At 49.2% G+C, this 21,454-nt stretch overlaps 1 protein-coding gene across 2 annotated transcripts in view; it reads right to left on the bottom strand.

Annotated features, from left to right (window-relative positions):
- Positions 1–5,083, bottom strand: part of FAM3B (FAM3 metabolism regulating signaling molecule B) — a 41,999-nt gene extending 36,916 nt beyond the window's left edge. Inside the window, exon 1 of one of the 2 annotated variants that reach the window (XM_030329799.1) lies at positions 4,966–5,083. In XM_030329799.1, the coding sequence (XP_030185659.1) occupies positions 4,966–4,984 (19 nt within the window). In that variant the 5' untranslated portion in view covers positions 4,985–5,083. The remainder of the gene's footprint in view (positions 1–4,965) is intronic. The other variant, XM_030329800.1, reaches the window with a different exon arrangement.
- Positions 5,084–21,454: the final 16,371 nt, after the last annotated feature.

Raw genomic sequence — 21,454 nt, 5'->3', positions numbered from 1 at the left:
ACACCCGCCTGGGCTTCCAGATGACGTGTCCATTTATCACAGGGGATACGATAAAGATTTTGGTCTTTGTCCCTGTCCCTGGCAAGAGATCCTAAAACCCTTGCTATCTCTTGTCTCTTGCGAGTGTCTGCGGTGTTCATAAAGGAGCCCCTTTCAACCACACCTGAGCCCGTGCTAAGGAGGTGACAAGGGGGGAGGGGAGGTCCTTAGGTAGCTTTTAGGGAGGGGCTGGCCCAGCATGCGCCCGGAAGGCTGGCGCTCCCAGTCCTGCCCCCGACCTCCAGGAGAGGAAAGGGAAGGGAGTCCCGCCTGGGTCACGTGGTCATGTAACCGAGGCATAATAAGATCCAAGAACTCTGGACTCCCGAACCTTGAAGGTGGGTCCCTTCCTGTAGCAAACATTCGGGTGTGTGAGGACGGTAATGTGCCATCAGCCCACGGGGCAAAGGCCCAGAACTCCGAGGCCGGGGCCCTGCCAGCCTACCCCCCAGAAGCCTCCTCGTTCGGTTGGTCCTCCCGATCCACGGGTTGTCCACTGGGGATGTTAACTCGAGCCGGTGTGTGTTTGTGCGTGGGGGCGGCTCCTGAGCGCAGGGGGTCGTGCTGATGGGACAGGATGGGAGGCTTCGGTTTGACCGTGATGAGTCGGTCTTTTTCAAGTGTGACTTTCGACATCAACGCCCTCCTTCCATTCTGCAAACCCCGCGGTCCCGAAGGTTGCTAGAAGGTTCTGCGGGGATGGCTTCTGTTGTGAAGCACCTGGGGCAGTTGTGACCACCGCCATTTGCAGGACTGAAGGGACCCCTCAAAGCTGGAAAAACCAGCCACAGGTGTGGCCGACCCTGTTCCTGCAACTCCTGGGTTTGCTCTGTACCGGGTCACACGATTCACGGGAGCCCAGGCCCTCTCCTGTCTCACACGTTTGTATGAGTTTGTCCCTCCGACTACAGGGTGCTCTCCTCCATGACGCCCAGCCTTCTCTCTCTCTCCCTTCAAGGCTCCCCCGACCTCAGTGCGGCCTGCCACACACCCTCACACCAGCCGTTCACATGCCCTGCCAGCATTGCACACCAAGGTCCTCCAGGAGAGTGCACGGGCCATGGGCCACGTATGTTCCAGAATATTCCGTTGGATGCACACCGAGTGAACAGTGCGGTAGGACTGCTGGAAATATGGAGTCAGCGTTAACGGTGTCGGGTTCAAAGCAACAATAGTCCACTGTGTCGTGTGTGTGTGTGTGTGTGTGTGTGTGTGTGTGTGTGTGATCACGGCCGGGCTATTTTATCCAAGTGTCACATTTAAAGAAGAAAACTGGCAACGAGAGATTCTTCTCAGGATCTTCCAGGCGCCACGTCCCGTGTGAGATCTCGGAGCAGAGGTGCCGTTTAGCTTGGAGAATTCTGGAACGGAACATGATGCTACCTTCCAAACGTGGAAAGGACAGCGACGGGGGAGGGAGACGTGATTTCGTCCCCAGCCGAACAAGGACAAATGAATGGAAGTGACGGGGAAGAAAATAAGGAACGAATAAGGAGCCCGTGCATCCTCGTAAGCAAGAGTATAAACCGTGGCCGGCCTGCCTTGCAAGGCAATGAGCTCCCGACCCTGGACATTTTCCAGGGCTCCTCGGAAGGCTATGGAGTGTGTGTGCTTCAGGTGAGGGGCGAGCCAGTGACCTTGCGGCTTTCTGGGGTTGGCTGAGAGAAGCCGAGAGCTGGAGCCAGAACCGCCTGACGGCAGGAGGGGAGACCGGGCAGCACAGGCCGGGGCCAGTCCACCGTGAGACCTAGGCGGCAGGTGCCGGGATGAGCTAGACCATCAGCCAGTGCACAGGCCGGTCACAGTCACAGAAGCATCCCGGCTGGCAGGGGAAAGCAGGCCCGGGAGCCTGGACAATGTCCAGACAAGCTGAGGCACTTGCATCAGGAGCTCAGTCCCTGGGGCGAGTGGAGAGCAGATGGGACACGGGGCAGTTTGTGGCGATAGCCTCAGACCCTGGGCAGCAGAGAAGAATCCAGAGCCCCAGCAGGGCACAGGTGAGGACTCATCTTGGGAAAGGTGGGAGCCAGACCTCAGCTAAGACGGCTCCCTGGACCTGCGTGGGAGGGTGTCCAGCAGCTTCCGAGGAGGTGGGGGGGACGGGGAGGAAGTATGCAGAGTTCAGGAACCTTCTGTGACCCTGTAACCAGGATCCGGCCTCTTCTTGTGACGTAATGAAGTCCTCGGTGGCTGACAGATACGTATCCTATGTGCTTCCGTGTGGCAGGCATCACATGTGAGGGCTAGAGCGAAGGTCAGTTCTAAGCACAGATAGGGAGTCAGTGAAACTCCTCTCCAGACACTCTCGATCACTGTGTACTCCTGCCTGTGTGTGTGTGTCCTGCCCTCATCGGCGCCCGCAGATTCTCGGGGTCTCAGGCCGGCCCCGGCCCCTTCACTTACGCTGCAGAAGACGGCAGTCCCAGAGTTCACGCTAAGCCAGGCTGGAGGCAGGTGGCTCTCAGGGCTCCCCCTACCCCTCCAACCCGGGGGGGGGGGCCCGAAGAAGGCAATTCTGAGCCCGTAAGAACACACCTTCTTTGGTGGGACTTCTTCAACGTGAAGTAGGACGAGGAAGCTGTCTCGCCGACACGAACCCAAACCCCCGTCACCCTGGAGGTGGCCCCACCTGCCCCTCTTGTCCCCGGTGGGGGCCGAGCAGGCTGGCGTGGCTGAGCCCTATTCATCCTACTCGGGACTTGGCCGCTGTGTGGCTCCAGGCTCAACCGGCCTCAGCGTCCACAGTTGTCACTGTCCTGTTGACTGGGGCTTGGGGGCAGAGAGACTGGCAGATATGCCACCCGAACACCACAGTAGGTTTGGAAGGTAACCTGCCTTGTAAGGTTCGCACACCAACGCCCTACTTCTGCGGAGTTAGGACAACCACCACCCAGCAGCTGCCCCACGGGCGAAGGGCGGTGCTGGCTTAACTCACTTCACCCATTCGATCTGAAAATGTCCTTCCTGTGAACTTTCTGCCTGGGACAGACCCAGGGCTGGACTGAAGTAGCCAGGAAAATGTCACTTCCAAGAACGTTGCCAAATCCTTAGCTCACAAAGTCCAGAGCAACACGGTTCTGAGTTACCGCAGGTGACCTTCTCTCATAACCACACACATCCATATAAATACAAATCTGATGCCGTGTCAGAGCCTTGTGTGAAAGGACCACATGATTCGTGCAATGACTCATAGGGCTATGTGTGAAAAAGGTGTAGGGAGGGGAAAGCAATCTGAGAGTATTCAGCATTTTCCATCAAGTAACCGGCAAAATATGGTAAGAATACAATACAGAAATAATGGGGGAAAAAATCTTCCCAAATAGCTATCATGAAGGCCAGTGTCCTGGGGGAGATGTTTTCTCCCCCCACAAAAAGAGACATGTATTTCCACCCATGTATCCTACCATCCACACGAGTTACCGAAAGCCATGTTGTTCATAAACAACCAGTTTTGTACAGAACATGACTATTCCACACGGTAAAGAAAAATCTTCAAATCTGTCTTTCCAAACTTTGGGTCCGGAGCTGTGAAGGTGGCCTTTAGAACTCTCTGGAGTGGTGACCACACAGCTGGAAACCTAGTGCCAGAAGGAAAGAGGGTCCTTGACCCCCTCCCGGCAGACAAGCTGTCCCCCAGGGAGGGGAGGGGGCTGCTACAGAGGCCAAGAGATCTTTCCACTTCTGAACTTCCCCTTTTTGGGCAAGGTCTGCAGACCGGCTCCAGGAGGAATCCGGATCCCTCAGATTATAGGAAGGAAACAGCAAAACCAATCAGAAAGGAGGCAGGTGGGGCGGGTTAACGCAGGAACCCAGGGCGCCCCGTAAAGCCAGGCAGCCAGGCAAGTGACTGTGGACAGAGGCCACGGTCAGGAAGGCCGGCTTTGGGAGACCAAATGACTGGTGGGATGACCGTTTTGCTTTTCTTTCCCTTTTCCTATTTCTCCCAGGCTTTCTGCGGTCTCAAGTATTTTGGTATTTGGAGAAACTAACAAGGGCCTTATGGAGAGATGCTACCAGAACTGTTACAGTCAGTGACACGGGTCACTCCCTGTTAGTCCCTCCCCATGTCCCGCCCACCCACATCCCCCAGGGACTTAAAAAGGCTGCCTCCCGGTGGCGCCTAGGTGGCTCAGTCCATTAAGCGTCTGGCTTCAGCTCACGTCATGATCATGATCTTGCGGTTTGGGAGTGAGTTCGAGCCCTGCGTCAGGCTCTGTGCTGACAGCCCAGAGCCTTCAGCCTGCTTTGGATTCTAGTGTCTCTCTCTCTCTCTCTCTCTCTCTCTCTCTCTCTTTCTCCCTCTGCCCCTCCCCTGGAAGCTGCTTCAGACTCAGTGTCTGCCCCTCCCCTGCTCTCCCTCTGTCTTTGCCTCTCAAAAATAAATATTAAATTTTTTTTTTTTTTTTTTTTTTACGGCTGCCTCACTGTCCTCTCCACTTTCCATAATTTGCTGGGCTGGTCAGTTTGACCTGTGGCTAATGACCCCTGATTCCAGCCAGAGGACCACCAGGTGGAGCCCACAAGTGCCTCTAGCCGGCAGCTGCCCGCCCCCCTTGCTGGCGCCTGAGGTCCTGGACATCCCGGCCGCACACGCCCTTCCCCGGGACCGAGCCCCGTCCTCCTGGAGCTCGTTGGGTCCGGCTGTGCCTGCGCTCACCTGAGACCTACTTTCCAGGCAAAGCGTCAGACTCCCGGAGCCGGGAAACGGTGTAGGTCTTACCTGCGCCTGGAACCCCGGCCAACTGGCCCCTGTTGGATTCGCTTTCCGCATTTCAGATCCCGGAGCTACGAGGAGACCCGGCCCCAGGGCCGGCCCCGCCCTCGGACTCGGCCGCGGCAGGCACCGGGAGGGGTCCCGGGGAGGGGAGGGGGCGGGTCTCCCCGGCCAAGGTCCCCTCTTCCTCCTGCGGTGGACGCAGCACTCACCGGTCGTCCCTGGGCGCATCTTCCAGGTGCGGCTCCCTGGGGACCCGAGGGACCTCGCTGGGACCGTGTGGCGAGGAAGGCACCGAGACGCGCCCTCGAAGCGCACAGCGGCGGGGAAGGAGAGCAAAGGGCGGGCGGAGGGGCCGAGACGGAAGTGCGGGCCGGGTGCGGGCCCGGCAGGTGCCTGCAGATCCGGCAGGTGCGGGCGGCAGGTGCGCGGGGCGGGGCGGCGCCCGCGAGCTCCGGCCGGCAGCCCAGGCGGGATGCTCCCTCCGCCCCGCCGACAGGGGGCCGGGAGTAACGAGCAGGGTTTGCTCCTGAGGCAGGACACTGGGTCCCTGAACGGTTCGCGGCCTCAGCCCCCAGTATAATGTCTCACAAGAGGAAACAGCTACAGAGACAAGCGTGTCCTGAGCCTTTGAATCGTCAAAGCCGAGTGCTAGCAGGGTCCAGGCTAGCGGTCAACAGCCCCTGGGCCAAAGTCATGAGGCTCCTTGCTTCATCCAGAACGTTCCCGCCGCCCACCACAGTCCTCCACCTCGTGTCCTTTTTTAACCTCAGGGCCTGATTTGGGGAAATGTGGCAGGGACAGTGCCCCCGGGCGCCATCGGTCAGGGTCACGGGTTTGCAAGCCCTTTTGTTCACATGGAGGCCCGGCAGGTGTTCGAAGAAAGCTTCCCAGAAGACGCCCCAGCTCCTAATAGGAAGAGTCTCTCTCTGTGTAGACTCACATACATTCCAGACACCCATCAGGTTTTTACAGCTCTTTGGAACACACCGTAGTCATCGTGGCCTCAGACTGCCAAGGGCAAGTTAAGGCTCCGAGGGCAGTTGGTCACCTTCGCAGAGCAAGAGTGTTCCAGGTGGACAGGTCTTTGCAAAAAACCCACTCCCACCCCCCGAGTCCGTGGCCCCCACAGTTCTGCTGGTCCCTGTTTCTCTTCTCCGGAAAAGCCCAGAGGCCTCAACGGTGCAACACAAAGTCCCCTCACCTAGTCCCAGGATACGCATCAACCTGTGGGCTGTCAAAAGGGACTTGACCGTGACCCTTCTCCATCGTGGTCTTTGCCTCCCGAGGAGCTGCTGCGTGGCCCCATCCAGGGAGCCTGGGGACACATGTCCTGTGGACAGTTTGGCTTGAGTCCTCCAGGTCACCCCCTCCCCCAATGGTTCCCCACATCAGGGCGATCAGAAGACGGGGTCTCCCAGCTCCAGGGCTTGAGCACTGTACCATAGCTTCAGCATGGCACATTTCCCTTGGGATGCCGCTTCGGGGCTGCTCTCCAGCTGCTCCTAAGTTCCATTGAGCAAGCGCATCGATTCATTAAAGTGGACGTTGGGGGGCGCCGGGACGGCTCAGCCAGTTGAGCATCTGACTCCTGATATCGGCTCAGGTCATGATCTCAGGGTCGTGCTGCCAAGCCCCCCGTCTGGCTCCACGCTGAGCATGGAGACTGCTCGAGATTCTCTCTCTCTGCTCCTCCTGCCCTGTTCATGCGTGCACACACACAGGCTTGCTCTCTCTCTCTCTAAATAAAAAAGTAAAAATAAAATAAAAATAAAATATAGAAATAAAAATAAATAAAAGTAAATAAAAATAAAAATAAAATAAAATAATTTAAAAAAATTTTAATAAAGTGGATATTGGTTTCATTGACCAAGAGTCTCAGCTTTTTGCCTTTGGCTCACCTGATTTCGGAGATTGAGCGTTTATGTCCTGTTGTTTTCTTCTTCTTTTTTTTTTAATGTGGTAAAAAAATACATAATATAAAACCTACTATCTTTTACCACATTTAAAATTTTACATTTTAAGCGTACAGCTCAGTAGTGTTCAGTATATTCACATTGTCGTGCAACAGATCTCAGGACATTTTTGTCTTGCAAAACTGAGACTCTGTCTCCATTAATATCAGCTCCCCTCCCCCCACCCCCCCGCTCTTGGCAACCGCCATTCTACTCTTTTTCTATGAAGTCATCTCCTTTAGATACTTCACAGAAGTGGAGCCTCCACCATTTGTCTTTTTATGACTAGCTTATTTCACTTAGTATGACGTCCTCAAGGGGCATCCGTGTTGTGGCACGTGACAGGATTTCATGCTTTCTTAAGGCTGAATAATACTCCGTCGTGCATACGTTCCACATTTTGTTCATCCATTTATTTGTTGATGAACACTTGGGTTATGTCCGCTTTGTGACTACTGTGAGTAATGCTGCTATGAACATAGCAGATGGATGCACATCTCTTCGAGACCCTGCTTTCAATTATTTTTGGGTACGCACCCTGAAATGAGATTGCTGGGTCATATGGCAATTGTATTTATAAGTTTTTAAGGAACCACCGTGCAGTTCCCCTCAGTGGCTGCACCATTTTATGTTCCTAATATAAAGTATTGGTGTGCACGTATTCCAATTTGTCCACATCCTCACCAACACATGTTTTGTTTTGCTTTTAAATTTTTTAAATAGTAGCCATCCTAAGGGCTATGGGTTGGTATCTCACTGTGGTTTGATTTGCATGAGTCTCTAATGATGAGTGATACGGAGCATCTTTTCGTATGCTTTTTGGCCATCTGCATATCATCCTTGGAGAAATGTCTGTTCAAGTTCTTCGCACATTTTGTAGTCTGATTTTGTTGTTGTTGCTGCTGAGCTGTAGGGGTTCTTGAAATATTCTGGATATTAATTCCTTATCCGATGTACTGTTTGCAAATATATTCCCTGATTTGGCAGGTTTCTTTTCTGCTGTGTTGATTGTGTCCTACGATGCACAGTTGATAAGTTTGATACAGTCTCCTCTATTTTTGTTGTTCTTGCCTGTGCTTTCAGTGTCACGTCCGAGAAATCATTACCAAAGCCAGTGTTGTGAAGTTTTTCTCCTGTGTTTCTTCTAGGGGTTTTACTGTTTTAGGACCTACATTAATGGTCCCTGATCCATTTTGAGTTAGTTTTCATATGTGGTGTTAGGGAAGGGCCTCATGACATTTTTTTGATGTGGATGTCCACTTTTCCCAATACCATTTGTTGAAGAGACTGTCTTTTCCCTATTGAATGGTCTTGGCATCCTTGTCCAAGATCATATGACCATATATGCAAGGGTCTTTTTTTGGGCTCTCTGGTACATTCCATTGATATATACAGAATCTTTCTTTATGCCAGTACCACGTTTTTGATTACTGTAGCTTTATAATAAGTTTTGAAATCAGGAAGTGTGAGCCTTCCAACTTTTTCTTTTTCAAGATTGTTTTGGATATTCAGAGCCCCCTCGGATTCCACTGGAATTTTTGGTTGGATTTTTCTATTTCTGTAAAAAAAAAAAAAACATCATTGCGATTTTGATAGGGCTTTCATTGAATCTGTAGACTGTTTTGGGTGGTATTGATAGCTTAATGATAATAAACCTTCCAATCTGTGGACACCAGGTGTCTTTTCATTTTTTGGTGACTTCCTTCCTTTCTTTCAGCTACGTTTTCTAGTTTTCAGTGTATAAGCTTTTCTGCTTCCTTGGTTAAGTTAGGGTTTGTTTTCATTTTGCTCTAATCACCTGCATTAGACCCTGTTCCCCATTCTCAGCTGGTCTGTAACAAACATGTCTAATCAATTCTCCCTAGCAGCTCCCATTATTTGAGAAAAAAAAATGATATAATTTCCATTTCTGCTGATCTATACTAAGGATTTTTTTTCTTTTATAAAAAGTAAACGCTATGTATACGAACAGTGAAAAATGTAAAAAAAAAAATCTATGAGGCTAATAAAAGGCGGGATGACTATTTAAATAAATTACTATTACCCACTTGGAACTCAACTCAGGAACTTAAAATGATTGGTATCAAGATTATACATTACTTGTAATATACATGGAAAATATACATGAAATTTAAGTGAAAAAGCAGGAACAAAAGCAGACATTTATGCCTATAAGAAGACTAGACGGAAACACATAAAAGCAAAAAACCTGTGGTATTTGCCTGTGCGTACTATAAAGCCACATTACCTAAAAAAATTTTAAATAAATAAGTACTACAAGACATGGAAGCAACCTAAGCGTCCATCAATAGAGAGATGGGTAAAGAAGATGTGCTGTAGATATATAATGGGATATTACTCAGCTATAAAAAAGAATGAAACCTTGCCATTTGTGACAACATGGATACACTTGGAGAGTATAACGCTAAGTGAAGCAAGTCAGACAAAGACAAATACGACATAATCTCACTTCTATGTGGAATCGAAAAAACCTACCAACCAACCAACCAACAAAAACCAGAAACAGACTCATGAATACAGAGAACTGGTGGGTGCCAGAGGAGAGGGGGCTGGGGGGATGGGTGAAACAGGTGACGGGGACGAAGAGGCACAAACTTCTGCTTGTAAAATAAATAAGTCCCAGGGCTGAAAGGTACAGTATAATATTGGAATGCCTTTGTATGGGGACAGACGGTAACTAGCTGGCAGTGAGCGCTGTGTAGCAGTAAGGCACAGAATGCTGACTCATTGTGTTTTACACCTGAAATGAACACAACACACAGTTCCCCCTCAATTCCTCATGCGTCTGTGGGCCACCTGGGCCACAGGCTCATCCGCACAGCCCTTCCCCCTCAACAGGCCCCTTCCCTCCGCTAGGTCCAGGGTTCCCTCCCCAGAGTCCCCAGAGACAGCTACTGTCCCTAGCATTCCCCGTGGTCCTCAGAGCCTGTCTCCACATACGCAAGCCTGCGTATATCTCCCTCAGCCTTTTTACACAAAAGATATATTGTACGTGGTGTTTCACAACTTACCTTTTTATGTTAGAATATCTTAGAAAGCTTTGTACATAAACACACCCGGGCTTTGCTTATTCTTCCTGAGTGCTGTGTTCGATTCCATGGTTGGGTGAAGCACGTCTCTGTCACTTTTTTTTTTTCAAAACTTTATTTAAATTCTAGTTAGTTAACATGTAGTGTATTTTGGTTCCAGGAGTAGAATTCAGTGATTCATCACTTACACACAACACCCAGGGCGCATCACAACCAGTACGCCCATCACCCATTTAGCCTATCCCCCCCCCACCTCCCCTCCATCAACACTCAGTTTGTTAAGAGTCTCTTGTGGTTTGTTTATCTCTCTCTTCTTCCCCCCACGCTCCCCACCACGGTAAATCATATCTTTAAGCCACACCCTTTATTTTGGGATGAACATATTCTTTAAATAGGTGTAGAAGGGCAGTTTGGGTTATTTTTAGTCTTTTGCACTATTAACAATGCTGCAATGAATAAGCTTCATGTATCCACGTTGGCATAAATATTGAGAAACGTTAAAAACAGATTTTCTAGAAAGTGACTGCTCGGACTTCAAGCTATACTACAAAGCTGTAACCATCAAGACAGTGTGGTAGTGGCACAAAAAAAGACACTCAGATCAATGGAAGAGAATAGGGAACCCAGAAATGGACCCACAGACGTGTGGCCAACTCATCTTTGACCAAACAGGAAAGAATATCCAATGGAATAAAGACAGTCTCTTCAGCAAGTGGTGCTGGGAAAACTGGACAGCGACATGCAGAACAATGAACCTGGACCACTTTCTTACACCAGACACAAAAATTAACTCAAAATGGATATAAGACCTAAACGTAAGACAGGAAGCCATCAAAATCCTCGAGGAGAAAGCAGGCAAAACCTTTTTGATCTTGGCCGCAGCAACTTCTTACTCAACACGTCTCCGGAGGCAAGGGAAACAAAAGCAAAAATGAACTATTGGGACCTCAACAAAATAAAAAGCTTCTGCACAGAGAAGGAAACAATCAGCAAAACTAAAAGGCAACCACCAGAATGGGAGAAGATATGTGCAAATGACATATCAGATAAAGGGTTAGTATCCAAAATCTATAAAGAACTTCTCAAACTCAACACCCAAAAACCAAATAATCCAGTGAAGCAATCGGGAAAAGACATGAATACACGCTTCTCCAAAGAAGACATCCAGATGGCCAACCGACACATGAATAAGTGCTCAATATCACTCATCATCAGGGAAATAGAAATCAAAACCACACTGAGATACCACCTCACAACTGTCAGAATAGCTAACATGAACAACTCGGGCAACAACAGATGTTGGCGAGGATGCGGAGAAAGAGGATCTCTTTTGCACTGCTGGTGGGAATGCAAGCTGGTGCAGCCACTCTGGGAAACAGTATGGAGGTTCCTCAGGAAACTAAAAATAGAACCACCCTACGACCCAGCAATTGCACTACTAGGCATTTATCCAAGGGATACAGGTGTGCTGTTTCAAAGGGATACATGCACCCCAATGTTTATAGCAGCGCTATCGACAATAGCCAATGTATGGAGAGAGCCCAAATGTCCATTGATGGATGAATGGATAAAGAAGATGTGGTGTATCTATCTATCTATCTTTCTATCTATCTATAGATAGATATATGTATCTATATACGTATCTATATATATATATATATCTATATATGTATCTATAGATATACACACACGCACACACAATGGAGTATTACTCGGCAATCAAAAAGAATGAAATCTTGCCATTTGCAACTACGTGGATGGAACTGGAGGGTATTATGCTAAGTGAAATTAGTCAGTCAGGGAAAGACAAATGTCATATGACTTCACTCATATGAGGACTTTAAGACACAGAACAGATGAACACAAGGGAGGGGAAGCAAAAATAATATAAAAACAGGGAGGGGGACCAAACAGAAGAGACTCTTATTAAATATGGAGAAAAAACAAGAGTGTTGCTAGAGGGACTGTGGGAGGGGGGATGGGCTAAATGGTAAGGGGCATTAAGGAATCTACTGAAATCATTGATGCACTATATGCTAACTAACTTGGATGTAAATTAAAAAAAAAAGTGATTGCTCTGGTATACTTTCGTAGGCTTAAAAGCCATTTGTGATTTGTATTTCTTTTTCAGGAACCATCTAGTCATATCAATTGCCCAGTCTTCTATGAAGCTGTTAGCCTTTTTCTTTTTGAGTTGTGGTAGCTGTGAGAAATACTTTGTTGACTAGACAATACATTTATATAGTCCAATTTTTTTTAAGTGTCTTAAAAGATATATGGTGATAAATCACCTCCCTACTCACGTGTCCTCTTTACCTAGTAGAAACCCGGAGTTATTAATTTCTTGTATGTCCTTCCAGAATTTCTTTTGACATACCCAACCAAACCCCACCGCGCACACACACACACACACACACACGTGAACAAACTGTCACATACTCTGCCCCTGCCCCCACCTCTTGCTTGTCAAGATATCTTGGAGAGTTTTCACTTGTGTCTACAGAACTCTCCCTCGTTCTTTCAACAGCTACAAAGCATCTGACAGCATGGCTGGACCATAATTTATCTAGCAAGCTCCTCACTAGAGACATTCTTTTCCACTTCTCATTAGGACTAACACTGTAACAAGAATCTTGCACGTAGAACGTTTCACTTACGTGAAATGAATAAAACAACAATAACAAAACTATCTTGAATGTTGGGGCGCCCAGCTGGCTCAGTTGGTAGAGAAGGGCAGTCTTGGTCTGGGGGTCATGAGATGGAGCCCCATGCTGGGCATAGAACCTACTTTAAAAAAAAAATCCTAGAAGCGGAACTGCCGAGCTTCTGCTATTTGTAATTTTGATAAAAGTTTGCCAAAACGGACCTGGATGGCTGTTGCACTCATTGACAACCATGCTGATGCACGTGTGTTTCGTCATAAAGTCTTCTCCAGGATAATTTTTCCTACTCTTGATTTTCACTTTACTTGCTTACTTGGGAAAGCACTGCCATTTAAAATGGGTCTCCCCTTATTAAAAATTAAAAAAAAGGGGGGGGGCGGGTGCCTGGGTGGCTCAGTTGGTTGAGCGTCTGCCTCTTGGTTTCGGCTCAGGTCATGATCTCATGGTTCCGTGGGTTCAAGCCCCGCGTCGGGCTCCGTGCTGGCATCACGGAGCCTGCTTAAGTTTCTCTCCCTCTTCCTCTCTCTTCCCTTCCGCTACTCATGCTGTCTCTGTCTCTCTCAAAATAAATAAGTAAACATTTTAAAAAATTTAAAAAATGAAACAATTGTCTGATTTTTTGTTTTTACAGCTTTGGAGTTTTGCCTTACTTAGAAAGGCATTTCTCCCCTTCCCCACAGTTTCTTATTTTTTGATTAAAATATTTGATCCCTCCATATTAACTCTGATGGAGATTTTATTTTCTTCCCCTCTGGCTGGCCGGTTGCTTGCTATTTGTTGAATGATCATTTCCTAATATTGACTGAATTGCCCCGTCACCATATTAAGGCTCAAGTGTACTTGTTTTGATGTCTGGACTTTATATTCTGTTTTCTCCGCCTCGTCTCCCTCTGCTCAGGTATTAGTGATCCTTGTGTGTTCACCTTACCCATGAATTTTGGATTCAGATGTCACTGCTCATGTTGGCTGTCCCACTCCAGCCACAGAGCCCCCAGCATGGGCCACACTCTGATCTGGAGGCTGGACCGAGAGATCTTTTTCAGCCCTCACAACAGCCTAAAGGGAAGTTATCTTAACCCCTTTACAAGTGGTAAAGTGAGAGGCGCCTGGGCGGCTCAGTCAGTGAAGCGTCCGATTTCGGCTCAGGTCATGAGCTCGTGGTTTGTGAGTTCGAGCCCCACATCAGACTCTGTGCTGATGGCTTGGAGCCTGGAGCCTGCTTCGGGTTCTGTGTCTCCCTCTCTCTCTGCCCCTCCCCTGTTCATGCTCTGTCCCTCTCTGTCCCAAAAATAAATAAACGTTGGAAAAAAAAAAAAGAATTAGATTTAGCCTCTTAACAACTAAGCCAGTTGTTTTTCTTACTGATCCCATAGCTGGAGACTCCACGTGTTGAAATGTCTGGAAATTTCTGGAAACGAACTTCCCTTCTTCTCCTGGGGCAGGTGTCAGACGTCATCACTGTGTCTCCACATCACTCACCCTTTATTCTGCACCCTTTGGTTTCTCTACGCTGCACTATGTTTATTTAGCTTTTTGTGACTTTCCGGTCACTAATTACATAGCTCTATCTAATCTGCTGTTAAACGTGGTCATTTGAGTTTGTTGTTATTGTACAGACTTTTATTTCTAGGAATTCGATTTGGTTCTTTTTCAAAGCTACTTATAATAGAACTTTATATTATATAATTTTCTGTTTCCTGAAGGTATCTTAAAGCCTGATTTGACTTTAATCATAATTAGTGTAGCCAGGTTAACAGTCTAGAGCTATAACCTAGAGATTATTACAGTCTATACTCTGATTATAATTTGTTTGAAATCTTTGCAAGCTGTTTTCCTGGTTTGTAGCTCATGGAGATTTTTGCCTGACTGGCTGTGCATTGGGCATTGTATTTGAAAAAAAAAAAAATGTGTGAAAAAACGTCTTCAGGCCAGTGAAAGTAATTTGCTCCTGAAAATATTTGTGTTTGTTTTTGCTGGGATCTGAGTCATGACCACTCTGGGACCATCTATAAAAATATACATATAGGGGTACCTGCATGTCTCAGTTGGTTAAGCATCCGACTTTGGCTCAGGTCATGATCTCAAGGTTCACGAATCTGAGCCCTGCCTTGGGCTCTCTGCTGTTAACACAGAATCTGCTTCAGATCTTCTGTCCCCCCTCTCTCTGCCCCTCTCCCTCTGGCCCATGTGCTCTCTCACTCAAAAATGAATAAACATTAATATATATATATAAACACTTATTTATATATATATATATATACATATATATGTATATACATATATATACATATATATACATACATATACATATATATACGTATATATATACATATATACATATATATGAGTTTCAAGGCTTGAAAACTCATGAATGACCTAGTTGATTCAAAACTGGCTATAATTCAACATAAGCTGTTCATCTGAGGTTAATGTCTACCCTGATGGAGCTGGGCTCCCCGCCCCCCCACCCCCGGCTTTTTTTTTTTACATGGAAGGTCTGCTCTCATACTCCTTCGTGCTAATTTGGGGGATTAACAGTGCCCTTGGACAGAATGCGGCTTCCTGGCATGCTGTCCCCAGAGGTGGGGGTGCATCTTTGGGGAGCATAGGGAGGTGGTGAGCTCAGTCTGGAGTAGGGGGCACAAGGTGACTGGGATGCTAGAGAAACATCACGGTAAACAAGGAGGAACGCATTGTCAACAGGGATGCCGTAAACTGTAAGGGACAATGAGCAGGAGACATAAGAGATAAGGGCAAGATCAGTCTACCCCCGTGACTGGTGGCCGAGGATAATGAGGACTCCTACATGACATTGACACATGCCCACAAAGGGGTCTCTGCAGAGAAGCCTTCCCTGCGCACCCAAAAGCATAAGCCCAGAGCCCCACTCCTCTCGCCCTATCACTCTTCTTCAGCGCACTTAGCACCAGCCAAGTTCTTTGCCTTGTTTGGGGAGCCGCTCAATGTCTGCCTCCTTCATCAGCACATAGGCTCCACCAAGGCGAGGCCACATCCCGCGCACTGCCGGCCCCCCGGTGCCCAGCACAGAGCCTGGCACAGAAGCGTTTCTCAACAGATCTCTGGTGAACACGCGAGTACGTGAACTAACGAGTGAACCAAGGATTCCACTGAATGAGACACAGGTCAGGAGGGTGGCAGACTGAAAGGGGAAAGGAGTTAGGACTCTGATTTAGGTACTGAGCGAGCAGGTCAAAGGCTGCCCAAAGGCAGAGTCCATAAACAGGAGGATTTACAGGAATCTGGAAAGAAGGAAGGTCACAAACAGGAAAGGAGTCATCCAACTAAAGGTAATAAAGACCCACCTGAGTTTTCTTCTGACCACGCGAGGGGCCACAAATGGAGGACACGGACAGCAGACCATATCTGTGGCCACACCGCACTGTCTTAGAGGCAAAATATATACCAGATGTCTTTTTTTTTTTTAACAATTTTTTTAGAGCAGTTTTAGGTTCATAGCAAAATTGAACGAAAATAGAGGTTTCCCATAGTCCCCCCTCCCCCACCCCGTCAACATTCCCCACGGGAGGGTACATTTGTTACAAACTGATCAATCTACACAGACATGTCATAATCACTCAGAGTCCACCGTCTACACTAGGATTTGCTCATGGTGTTGTAAATTCTGTAGGTGTGGACAAATGCATAGCGACAGGTTTCCAGCGTCATAGTATCACGCGGAGTAGCTTCGTTGCCCTAAAGATCCTCTGTGCTCTGCCTGTCATCTCTCCCTGCCCCCCAGCCCCTGGCAACCACTGATCGTTTTACTGTCTCCACAGTTGTAGCAAGAATGTCCTACAGTTGTAATAGTACATAGCCTCTTCCGACGGGCTCCTCTCACTTAGCGATCTGTGTTTAACTTTCCTCCCCATGTCTTTTTACGACCCGACAGATCATTTCTTTTAGCACTGATTAACCCATGGTTGTTTTGGATGCACCCGCTGATCTCTTCACCGACTGAAGGACATCCTGGTTCCTTCCAAGCTTTGGCAATTATCAGTAAAGTCCCGAAAAACAACGGTGTGTGGGTTTTGGCGTGCACGTAAGCTTTCAAGTCCTTGGGGTAAAGATCAAGGAGCGTGACTGCTGGGTCATTCGGGAAGAATACGTTTAGTTTTGTAAGAAACCCCCCAAATCGTCCAAAGTTGGCTCTACTGTTTTGCATTCGTGATCCATATCCTCACTAGCATTTGGGGTTGTCAGTGCTCTGGGTTTTGCGTATTTTAAACAGGTGCTTAGCGGTGTCTGTGTCTTAATTTGCACTTCCCTCAGGACATATGATGTGGATTATCTTTCCATTCACTTATCTGACATTTGTATATCTTTGGTGAGGTGTCTGTTAAATCCTTTGGTCCATTTTAAATTTAGTTGTCGGTTTTCTTATGGTTGAGTTTTTAGAGCTCTTTGTATATTTTGGGTGACAGTGCCTTGTCAGATGTGTCCTTTGCAAATATTTTCTCCTGGACTGTGGCTTGTCTTTTCATTCTCTTGACACTATCTTTTGGAGAGCAGACATGCTGAACTTCAATGAAGTCCAGCTTATCAATGATTTCTTTCAGGATCGCGCCTTTTGTGTTGTATCTAAAAGGTCATCACCATACCCAAGGTCATGTAGGTGTTCTCCTAGTTTACCTTCTGGGAGTTTTATAGTTTTGCATTTCACAGTTCTGTCTGGGATCAGTTTTTCTTTTTTTAATGTTTATTATTTATTTTGAGAGGGAATGAGATTGCGTGAGTGGGGGAGGGGCAGAGAGAGAGGGAGAGAGAGAGAATCCCAGTCAGGCTCTGAGCTGTCAGTGCAGAGCCCGATGCAGTGCTCAATCCCACAAACTGTGAGGTCATGACCTGAGCCAAAATCAAGAGTTGCAATCTTGACTGAGCCACCCAGGAGCCCCCGGGATCAATTTTGAGTTAATTTTTGTAAAAGGTGTAAGGTCTGTTTCTAGATTTGGGTTTTGGACGGGAGGGGTTTGGGTCTTTTTTTTTTTTTTTTTTTTGCACGTGGATGTCCCATTGTTCCAAGATCATTTGTTGAAAAGACTATCTTTGCTCCCTTGTCGTTGCTTCTTTGTCAAAGATCAGCTAACTATATGTGGGTCTATTACTAAGCTCTCTAGTCTGTTCCATTGATCTACTTGTCTATTCTGTCACCAACACCACAGTATCTTAATCGCTGTAGCTTTATAGTAAGTCTTGAAGTTGGGTAATGTCAGTCCTGAGACTTTGTTTTTCTCCTTCAATACTGTGTTGGCCATTCTGAGTGGTTTCCTTCTCCATATAAACTTTAGAATCAACTTGTCAATATCCACAAAATAACTCTCTGGGATTTTGATTGGGATTGCAGTGAATCTACAGATCAAGTTGGAAAGAACTGACATCTTCCAAGTATTGAGTCTTCCTATCCATGAACATGGAATATCTCTCTCATTTACCTTTTCTTTGATTTTGTTCATTAGTGTTTTGTAGTTTTCCTCATATAGATCTTGTACATATTTTTTTTAGATTTATACCTAAGTATTTCATTTTGGGGGGTGATAATTAAATGGTGTTATAGCACTTTTAGAACTGCTGAGATTAAATGAACTGATATATGGAATGTGCTGGCACAGACAGCCCGAAGCTAGCAGGCACTGAGACATGTTATTGTTTATGCACACTGCACTAGGTCCTATAAGGCACTGAGGGTTGCCAGAGAGTCTGCTGAGTTGGGAGTGAGGTTGTTCAGAGTCCAGGCCAGCTGACCAACCACAAGGAAAGTAAAGGCTCTCCATGTCCTGGGAGGTCTCCTAGGAAAGCCATAGGACAATGGAAGAGCTGACCCTTCCAAGTTCTTCCAACCTTGGAAGAGGAAATGTTCATTTTTTTTTTTTTAACATTTATTTATTATTGAGAGACAGAGAGAGACAGAGCATGAGCAGGGAGAGGGACAGAGAGAGAGGGAGACACAGAATTCGAAGCAGGCTCCAGGGTCTGAGCTGTCAGTACAGAGCCCGACACGGGGCTCGAACCCACACACCGCGAGATGCGAAGTGCCTGTGATCTGTTTCCTCACACCTCCCCGGGGAATGGGAGGTTTGTGAGAAACAAAACCAAAAAAACAAACACCCAAACTCATTTCCTTTGCTGCTGGTTTTCACTTTTTATGAAACAATTTTTGCTGGCTACAGTGACTGAAATTTGGAGGATGAAGAGCATGGAAATCGGATCAGACTGACCCTGATCTCCTAGCTCCATCTCTCAGCAGCTGGGTGGTCTGGAGTGGGAGCTACTTTGGAGGTGGGGAGCAGATGTCCACAACACCCACCCCAGAGGTGAGAGAATACAGAGAAGGTACCAGAACGATGCTGGATGTAAGACAGGAACCCATAAATGGTCACTATTATTATTTTTAAGAGATTTTAGGAGTTATTTTATTTCTCATTGTCACAAGCAATCAAGATGAAAAATTAGCTGAATTTCAGCTTTGATCTAGAAAAAAGTTGGGGCGCCTGGGTGGCTCAGTCACTTAAGCATCTGACTCTTGGTTTCGGCTCAGGTCATGATCTCATGCTTCCTGACACGGAGGCCCCCATCAGGCTCTGCTCTGACAGTGCAGGGCCTGCTGGGGATTCTCTCTCTCCGTCCCTCTCTGCCCCTCCCCGGCTATCTCTCAAAATAAATTTTAAAAATAAATAAATAAATAAACAGAAAAAGTTAAGTAAGAGACTACCACAAACACACCGTGGGACACCTGTCCTAGAATATTCCGACGAGAAAAGATGTTTCCTAAAGGTAAGTCCTTTGGCAAAGAACACAAACCATGTCAACAGCGCGCGTAATGGTCCCAAAATGCTAAAAGGAGGAAAACACAGGATTTCTGAAACTCGGTGACTGGGAAGCGGGACCAGCTGCCATACGTTGGCGGTTGGGAACCTGGGGAGGACTCCCCTCGTCCTCCACCGCACCCCCAAGCCGTCACCCATCACTGCCGGGCCCCCACGCGGAACCCGCAGCCCCACTTTCTCTTCCACCCTCCTGTGAGGCACCCGAGAGACGGCGGCCCCCTTCCCAGCCCCCCAGACAGCTGCCCCCCCCCCACCTGGGGCGGGATCGGAGCCTGTCTCGGGATGAGTGACGCCTCACTTGGGACACGACGTCCTTTCGGGAGGGGGGGATCCTTGGAGAACTGAAAGCATCAGCAGCGAAAGGAAGGACAAAGCGTCGCACAACTCACCGCAGTCCCGCACCAACACGGGGGTCCCCCGCGGCCCCACTGCCCCGCCCGTCCCGCGCCACGCGGTTCTGGTGACGTCACCCGACCGCCCCCCCCCCACCCCAGCCCCGCTGGATGACCCGGATGGCACACGACAGGGGCCCCCCTTCGCCGCCTCCCCTCCTTTCCGGATGCCCCCCGACGTGTCTCGTCCGCCCCGCTTTCAAGGAGAAGCACGGGTCTCGGGCCCCAACCCCACGCGCGACCCCGGCCGCCCACGTGGGGTCAAGCCCGGAGGCCCTGGGTCGGGGCCGGGTGTCCCCGGCGGCCGAGAAGAAGGGGCCTGAGTCCTCCGACCCTCGCGCCGCATCCCCGACGTGAAGGGCGGCTCCCTTCCAACCCCGGGGTCCCGCCCCTGCCCCGCCTCGCCTCGCCCCGCCTCACCCCGCCTCGCCCGCGCGCTCTCACCCTGCCGCCGCCCTTCTCCGTGGGCCGGAGACGGTGTGCGCCGCCTCGCCATCCCCGCCGCTGGGGGCGCCTCTCCCCCCTCCCCCTTCCCCCCTCCCCGCCGCCTCCCCACCGCGCAGGCCCCGCGGCGCCGAAAGGGGGCCCCACCGCCTCTCCTGCGCCCCCCCCCCCCCGTCCCGTGGGCGCCACCCCCGCCTCTCCTGCTGGGCGGGCCCCGGGGAGCCACAGGCGGACCACCGAGGCCTTCCCTCCGCCGCCCCGCCGTCGGACCCCCTCAAACTGCCTTGAGCTTTTCTGCCGTTGGGGTCGCTGAAACTGCTCAGCCAAAGGTCCCTGCAGGAGGGTCCCACAGCCAGAAGAGTGTGCCCCACAGCGGCGGGGCCTGCGAAGGGCCCCCTGCGGGGTAGTGTGAGAGCTCTGGGCCCGGAAGCCCCGTCACTGCTCCTGCTACCCGCAGGCACACACCGGCCCGGGCTGCTCCAAGCCGGGCGTGGCTTCCTCCCTGCCCTTTATAATCACCACTCATTGTTGGAAGGTAACAGGAGACTCCCTGGAAGGACTTTAGAATTAAAGTGCTTCTGAGAAAATGCTCCATTAGCGGCCTGAATCCTGCCCGCTCAGTACTTCCGCGTATAAAGTGGGATCGGGGACTTCTTTGGTAGACACCCCCCGCAGGCCCGTGGAAGGCAGGGCCTGTGTTTTCTCTGGGTCCTTCTCTGGGTCCCCAGTCCGCCGCCCTGGGTGGGGCACTCGGGGAGCGCTGGGCCACCACACGTGTGCTGAATGAATGCCTCTTGAAATGCAAAGCTGGCCCAAAGTCCAGGCTTCGCCTAACTCCACTCCTTCTGAGCAACTGTACCAGTCAGCTCGGGCTAGAACAGAACACCTCATACTGGGCAGCGAAAACAGTACAGGTTCATTTGCTTCCAGTTCTGGAGGCTTCAAAGGGTAGGACCAAGGTGCATGAAGATTAGGTTCTTGGGGAAGTCTCTCTTCCAGGGTCACGGATAGCTGCTGCTCTGCTGTGTGCTGTGATAGAGAGGGAGAGAGAGAGAGAGCACTCTGGTGTCTCTTCCTCTTCTTAGAAGGGCACTAATCCTATCAAGACCCTCATGACCTCATCTAGGCCTGATTATCTACCATTGCACGGGGGGTTAGCACTTTAACATACGCATTTTGAGGGGACACAAGCCTCCGGTCCGTAACAGCGTGATATCCAAACCCAGCGCCCTGCAGCCTTCCAGGAGGAAGTTATGGGGAGTTCCCCCCCACCCCCCCCCACCCCTGCCCCTCAATGCTTTCTGTTGCAGATGAGGACATTGGGAACCCAGTTAAGTGACTTGACTGTGGGGTAT

The sequence above is a fragment of the Lynx canadensis genome, chromosome C2 (genome assembly GCF_007474595.2).
Source record: "Lynx canadensis isolate LIC74 chromosome C2, mLynCan4.pri.v2, whole genome shotgun sequence".
NCBI classification, from domain to species: Eukaryota; Metazoa; Chordata; class Mammalia; order Carnivora; family Felidae; genus Lynx; species Lynx canadensis.
The sequence above is the reverse complement of the archived record's forward strand: the minus strand, read 5'-3'. Positions and strand labels throughout refer to the sequence as shown.